This window comes from Oryx dammah, unplaced genomic scaffold, assembly GCF_014754425.2.
Source record: "Oryx dammah isolate SB20612 unplaced genomic scaffold, SCBI_Odam_1.1 HiC_scaffold_18, whole genome shotgun sequence".
Taxonomy (NCBI): Eukaryota; Metazoa; Chordata; class Mammalia; order Artiodactyla; family Bovidae; genus Oryx; species Oryx dammah.
This window is the reverse complement of record NW_024070202.1, coordinates 6,050,345-6,057,861: the sequence shown is the minus strand read 5'-3', so window position 1 is coordinate 6,057,861 and position 7,517 is coordinate 6,050,345. Positions and strand designations below refer to the sequence as shown.

The 7,517-nt window shown below is 54.4% G+C and overlaps 1 protein-coding gene across 3 annotated transcripts in view; it reads right to left on the bottom strand.

Annotated features, from left to right (window-relative positions):
* DDC (dopa decarboxylase) overlaps window positions 1-7,517 on the bottom strand; it is a 108,933-nt gene that overhangs the window by 12,425 nt on the left and 88,991 nt on the right. For all 3 annotated transcript variants that reach the window (XR_005724410.1, XM_040260225.1, XM_040260226.1), the window contains exons 11-13: window positions 5,574-5,593; window positions 3,487-3,585; window positions 910-1,011 (exon numbers count right to left, since the gene is read on the bottom strand). Coding sequence is in view for 2 of the 3 variants with exons in the window: in XM_040260225.1 (XP_040116159.1) it covers window positions 910-1,011; window positions 3,487-3,585; window positions 5,574-5,593 (221 nt within the window). In the remaining variant the exon portion in view is untranslated. The remainder of the gene's footprint in view (window positions 1-909; window positions 1,012-3,486; window positions 3,586-5,573; window positions 5,594-7,517) is intronic.

Genomic DNA, 7,517 nt, shown 5'->3' with positions numbered 1-7,517 from the left:
CGTCCTGTGCTCAGGTGTCTGTGAGATGCTCCGCCCTCCTGTGCTCATGTGTTACTGTGTGAGGCTCACATCTCCCTGCCAGCTCTAGCGTCAGGATTCTACTCTCTTGCCTCGTGGTTTTTCCATGAGTCGTTCTCACCAGTCCTCAAATCCTGAAAAATCGGTGTGGGGAGGGCAAGGGGAAGGCCAGGGCCACGCCTGGACGGGCAGCACGCTGACAACGCGACTGAGCCCGTGGTGCCTCCTCCTGTCTCCCCTTGTGGACTTGGACATGGAGACCTGAGACAGAGTTGACTCTGCAAATGGAAAGCTCGCCAGAGAGTGGTCAGGGCGTTACAGCTAAGCTAATGGCTTCTTCCACATGAGGCTGGTTGAAAAGGGTCTGTGTGAGCAGTGACCCTTGGGGCCTGTGGAAAACGTGGTTGTGATTGTCACCAAAGGTGGCTGATTCCCTCAGACAGCAGAATAACATAACCCCAGGGAACAGCGTCTCTCGAATCCCTGTTGCACCAGCAGCTGGGGGCATACAGGGTCAAGTCAGCAGGTCCCAAGTGAGCCAAGACTGGCTCCTCACAGGCTCCCAGGTGCTGGTCCAGGGACCATGCTTGGGCCGGTGAGCCCACGCATGGGTCAGCCCTTCAACGATCCCCGTGGCACAGCTGTATTGATGGGGAAATGGCCAGCATCCTCACACCAGGCACACACGGGCAGGGAGTCTGAGTGCCCGGGAGAAGGGCGGGGGTTGCGGGAAGTCAGGCTCAGGAGCTGGGACCAGCAACCTGGAGAACTGGTGGGGAGCAACGCAAGGTCTCTGGGGAGCTCAGTCGATGTATGGATGGATGGAATGAATGACCGCTTCCTCTCTTTCCAGTCAAGAAAACGCAGACAATGAAGTCGACTTAGACATACCTTTAGCCGGAAACAGACCAGTCCCAGAGTGACTTCCGCACAGATTTCAAAGCGGGCGTCCTGGCGCACCAATGCCTCAAACGCATGGGCCAGCTGGACGTGCTGGAAAGGGAAGGGACATCTGTCTGAGTCTCTGGTCAGACTTGATTCAGAACTTCACCACTAGAGAACAGCATCAGACCATGCGTCTGGAACTGAATACTATGCTTTAGCCATTTTCTTCCAGCCTTGATGTCACCCATGTCCCAGCTGTCCCCACAGAGGGTGAGAAACTTGCTACCAGGAGAAAGGGGCCACCATCTTCAGAAAAACACCTCTTGTCATCTTCTGTTCAGAGGACCGTGTTCATCACATCTTTTAGAATTTTAGGCTAAATGTTGTCAGGAGGGATTTAAACTTTTCAGAAGAGAGGTGGCGCTAGTGGTAAAGAACACGCCTGCCAATGCGGGAGACAGAAGAGGCCTGGGTTCAGTCCCTGGGATGGGAAGATCCCCAGAGGAGGGCGTGGCAACCCACCCCAGTATCGTGCCTGGAGAATCCCACGGACAGAGGAGCCTGGCAGGCTGCAGTTTATGGGGCTGCAAAGAGTCGGTCACAGCTGAGCACGAGCACACACACACTTTTGAAGAGACAGCGGACAACATCAGCTGGGGAGCCGGGCACCTCCCCATCCTGTCCTGGTGCTGGCCCATGGTGCAGGGGCGTGCTCAGTCGCTTCAGTCGAGTCCAGCTCTTTGTGACCCCATGGACCGTAGCCTGCCAGGCTCCTGTGTCCATAGGATTCTCCAGGCAAGGATACTGGAGTACTGGAGTGGGTTGCCATTTCTTCCTCCAAGGGATCTTCCTGACTCATAGATCTAGCCGGCATCTCTTGCATCTCCTGCCTTGACAGGTGGATTCTTTATCATTAGCATCACCTGGGAAGCCCAATACCACCACAGTCATGCCCATTCTACAGACTAGGAGATTGAGGCTGGTTCTAACGCAGTTGCCCAGCACCAGAGCTCCCGTTCTGCAGCTGTTATTCCACAGCATCCGCTGCCACAGTGAGACCCTCGTCAGCCCCAGGCTGCCGCCTCTCCCCGAACCAGCCTGTGCTAAACATGGAGGTGTTTACAGAGACCAAGAGCTGATTCACACAGTATGTGATCTGAGAACCAGCTCACCCAGGTCCCAGCGCCCATGGAGCTCATCCTGAACCCCGGCATCCAGTGTGGGGCTCACTGACAAGTGACCAGGGAGCATCTGAGCAGAGATTGCATTGCTCAAAGTGTTGGGACAGAAACGTCATTTTTTTTTTTTTTGGATATAGTTGCTTCACAATGTTGTGTTAGTGAATCAGCCATATGTGTACATATGTCCTCTCCCTCCGGAGCCCCCCTCCCTTGCAGCCCACCCCTCCAGGTCATCGCAGAGCACTGAGCTGGGCTCCCTGCTCTGTGCAGCAGCTTCCCACTGGCTGTCTATTCCACACGTGGTAGTGTGTGTCTGTCAGTCCTAATCTCCCAATTCGTCCCCCCTCCCGTCTCCCCACTGTGTCCTCTGTCTGTATCTCTAGTCCTGCCCTGCAAATAGGTTCCTCTGTACCATTTTTCTAGATTCCATATGTATGAGAAACACCACCGTTTCCATGAGGGGTCCCCAGGCGGTGATGAATCTGGCGCCACTAGAGGGCTCCAGAGACTGCTGGCAGGGGATCCCCTCAAGCTGGGTCCTGGGGAGCTGGACACCTGCCGGGGTGTATCTGGCTCCTAGGAGGGCAAGGTCGGTCCCCCTCAGGGACTCACAAAGCGCTTGCTTCCCGGAGCTTCCAGCAGGAATCACCCTCGTGATATGAACTATTTGTGCTTCGCCTTCTTTCCCCAGAGCAGCTGAATCCTCATTCAGCTTCTGCGCACAGGCTCCCCACGGGGGAACTCATGGGCCCGCTTCCATGTCCTTTCCCCATTCTCTTCCCACAGAGACGCCCCAGACCCTTTACAGCCCCCCAGCAGCCTCGTGAGCCGGATGGGTGCCGGTGTGCGTGGCGCCGTGGGGCCCCAGCCGCCGCCCGCTCCGCGCGCTCTGCCACAGGGAGGGGCCTGGAGCCATTCGCCCTGCCTGCAGCTGCCCTGCACCGCCACCAAAGCGAGCCTCTGCAGGGCTGCCCCGCTCCCGCTCGTGTGCCGCCTGAGGGCCCACGTCAGTCAGGGTGGGGCCGCAGGTGAGGACGCCAGCACGGGAGGACCGGCTGGAAACTGGCAGGCCGTCCACAGCCAGCTAAGTGAGCGGGTCTCCGCTGGCCTGCTTCCTCAGTTGCTTGAAAAAGGAAAAAAGCAGGGTATACATACTGCTATTGCAGAGGGAATGGCAACCCCAGCACTCTTGCCTGGAGAATCCCGTGGATGGAGGAGCCTGGCGGGCTGCGGTCCGTGGGGTCGCACAGAGTCGGACACGACCAAGCCACGTTCACTTACGCACACTGCGCGGTGCTGTGCTGAGTCGCTCAGTTTCCCGTGCCCTGCTTGACAACGTCTTACTTCATTTCTCAGGTCTAAGACCTCCCTAACGTCAGCTGGATAATGACAGCAGACTCACCTTGCGGATATAGGCCTGCAGTCCCTTGACTCCATACATCCTAAAAACAAACCACATCTTCAAAGAGCGGAACCTCCGGCCCAGCGGCAGCTGCCAGTGCTGAAATCAGACACAAGACGGCAGCTCGGTGAGGACTGTGCCAAGGGCTGGCTTCCTTTTCGACTCATGGCCTGGCTTGTTTCTCCTGAAGGCAGTTAGTTCCCTGGAGACCAACCCTCTGGCTGCCACAAGGGCAAAGCTGACGGCAGGGGAGTGAGTGGTGCGGCCAGAAGCTCTCTTTACAAAGCTCCGGAGATGCCCGCGGAGTGCGCGCAGGGACCAGACCAATGGCGGATGGGGGGGTGTGGCCCTGCCCCTCGGACCTACAACCCAGGAGAGGTGGGAAGGGAAAGTTCACTGATTTCTCTGCCTACAGGAAACAAGAAGGGCGCTGCAGAGCCCCACGCCCTCTGCTGTGCATGCCCCGTGACGCCCATTCTCTAGAGCAACGTGCATCTTCTTCCTGCCCCGCAGGCCGCCATGGAACACGCCGGACGTCGTGCGAACCTTCCTGAGTTTTCCTGCATTAGTCAGCTGCCCGGGTGTGACACTCTCCAATGGTTGTCAAGGTACCAAAGCGAGCAGGAGTGGACACAGAGGGAACAGGGTGCAGGGACATTTGGGAAGATAAAGATAAAACGATTCTGATTTTACATGGCCACTTCCTATTGGCGCTTCTAAAGGAGATGGGGGGCAGTGGGGGTTTCTCTCCATCTTCGTTCTCTGCTGGCTGCCCACAGAGCCCAGAGACGGACTTCCTGCTGGGCATGGGGCAATGCCACTCAGGGGGTTGGGGTGCAGCGTGGCTGCACGAGGGGCACAGCAGGCTTGGGGGGCACTGCTGCTCTAGGGAATGCAACCCTGGCCATGCACCCCACTTCTGAACTGCAGTGAAAGCACCAGGGGTTCTGCAGAAGCTTCTCGAGTTGCAAAGAGAAACACGGGTCCAAGATTGAGGTTCAGAAGCATCCAGCACAGTGTCACTGCTGTTTACAGCGGGCACTGTGTGGATGCACAGGCCATCTCATTCTATCTTCCTAACCGCCCTGGGAACAGGGCTTAGGAGCTCTGCTTTATCCGTGAGAAAGCAGGCATCTAGGGGCTAATGATGTGCCAGGCCAGAGAGCCCCAGTCGTGCCCACTGACGCCCGCTGTCCTCTATGGAGCTGTGCATTTGCAAGCTGTTGGGGAGTCTTAGTAAAAATTAACCTCACGTGCCTTTTTAGAAAACCCACTGTCACCCCACTAAGTAACTAACTAACTAGACACTAACTAACTAGAGACCAGTGGTCCCTTGCTTACAGGTTGCTGCACTCCCCAGCAGCCTCCGAGAAATTAAAATGTGAATGAAATCAAACACTGGAAAGGATAGCAAGGGGAAATTACTTTCTATGGTACAAGAGTACACATGCACACAGTTTAACTGTGTTCATTCCAGCGTCACCCTAAAATGCTGTCACTGCCTCTCTGGGGCCTGAGGCAGGACTGGGCCAGCTTCCCCAGGAGCAGGGCCTGTGCACCCAGTCTTTCCCCCCAGCCCTGACCAGACGTAAGTCTGGGGAGGAGAGGGCTGGTCTTGTTAGCCACTTTACTCCCAGTTTCGCTCCCAGCTCAGAGCAGCGCCACAGCAGCACAGTGGTCCTGCCTGGGGAAGGAGGCTCGACACGAGGGCTGCCATCTGTGGACTTCTGATGTCCCCTGACCCTTGTTCTCCCACTGCCCTGGGGACGGTGGCTCAGGCACACAGCCTGAGCGTGGGACCAAGGGCCCACATGATCTGAGGATACTCCTCTGCCTCACAGAGGAATATGGGCACGGGCAGCATCATTCCATCCAAACCTCAGACCTGCTGTCACTGGGCTCAGTGCAGCTGCCCCCTGCCTGGCCAGACTGCTAGTTAGGACCCAGTTGGAAGGTGTCTTCTTGCGGGACCGTAGTTCCAAGAGGACCAGGAGGCAGCAGGAGTGACAGCCCGGGACGGCCCCCACACGGCACTCACAGTTTAGATGACCTCGGACCTGGACTTGGGAAGATAATCTCCTACTTACCCTGTAGTCAGTGATAAGCCCTGCAAAGGAGGAAGAGAAAAGGAACCATTAGACACATTGGTCGATTACCTGCCTCATTCCTTTCCATCATCTCTTGAACCAGACCAAAGACCACTGAGGGCAGGGGCTGGGTGTTCTTTGAGGTGATTCCCCAAGGTATCAGATTCAAGGAGGGGGGGTTTCCAGAGAGCACAGCACAAGAGGAAATGCTGAATTAGCAGTGGCTTCCCACTCATTTCACTTTCTGCAGTTACATAACCAGGGAAATCTGAGATTTCTTCTGTGCCCTGGAGTAAATTGGCATTCAGATTCTGTGAAGTATTCATCATCCATTCATTCATGTGTGGGAGGTGAATTTGTGATATAGAAGTGATTTGAATGTAAAAAAATCAAACTTCTGATGGGAGTTTATCTCCATGTTCTCCTTTCTTAGTCCGGATTCTGGAGCTGAGTAAATACCCAGTGAGTATCTTCCGAGTCGGCTTCATTATCTGGGATTCAAATGGCTTCACAGGGGTTATGAACAAGGCCTCGTTTGCATTGAGGTCTCCTCTTGTGCCAAAAGCAGTAGAGTCAAAGCTGGTGTATAGGGGAGAACACTGGATGAGAAATCTCGCAGTCGGGAGTCTCCACGTGGGAATCTTGGGCACGGCATCAGGTGGGAATTAGAAAGCTGTGTATTGGAATCTGATTCTCCAGTGTCGTCCTGGCTGTCCACCTGCCACAATCCTCCACCCACCCTGGTAAAATCGTCCACTGGGCGCATGGGTCTGCCTTACATTTACAGGAAAATCTAAAATCGCAGCTTGTTAGGACTCTCCAACTGACAGCTGGAGAGACCAGATGGATTAGGAGCATACCAGTTAGGATCATAGTACGGTTATAGTAATGGGGGAATATGCAGGGCCATTTTGCAGGGCTCACCATCCTCATTTCATCTGCTACCCCGAGCGGAAGCCACAAGTCATGCAGCCTAAGTCAACTCCCAAATGATGCTTTTCTTCTCTTCATGCCCCTTGGAACAGACTCATTAACAAACACCAACAGCAGTCATTAGAGGTAACAGCACCCAAGAGTGTACTTGGCAGGTAATAAACACCCAGTAAGAAGGTGATGTTGTAAAGGAGGATGAATGAAACACCTCCTAGTTCAGGTCCCTGCCCCATCCTGATAGTCACTAGTCAGTTTACACTGAATTACAACTCAGAAAACTAAAACGACTGTTCAGTCACACCAGCCACATTGCCAGTGCTCGAAAGCCACCTGTGGCTAGTGTCTGCCACACGGGACAACACAGAATTACAGGACAACACAGAATTACAGGACACATCTGTCATTTCAGAAAATTCTGTTGGACTGTGTGATAGAAGCTTTAAAGAAGAGTCAGATCAGAAGCTTCTATAGCTGAATGACATGGTTAGAGATGGAGTCTGTGTCTCAAAGAACCTGCTTCCCCAAGAACTGGCTGAGGACCTGGTCCAGTTAGGTGCTGCCCGGTACAAGTGGCTCCTGTGAACATAAAGAATGCTAAAGCCCTCTCCAGCAGCAAGTCCCAGTGATGGTGTTACTTACACTGTGGACTACTTACGACATCTCACGTGCCTCAGTTCAGTTCAGTGGCTTAGTCATGTCAGACTCTGATACCCCATGGACTGCAGCACGCCAGGCTTCCCTGTTCATCACTAACTCCTGGAGTTTACTCAAACTCATGTCCATCTAGTTGGTGATGCCATCCAACCATCTCATCCTGTCTTCCCCTTCTCCTCCTGCCTTCAATCTTTCCCAGCATCAGGGTCTTTTCTAATGAGTCAGTTCTTCACACCAGGTGGCCAAAGTATTGGAGTTTCAGCTTCAGCATCAGTCCTTCCAATGAATATCCAGGACTGATTTCCTTTAGGATGGACTGGTTGGATCTCCTTGCAGTCCAAGGGACTCTCAAGAGTC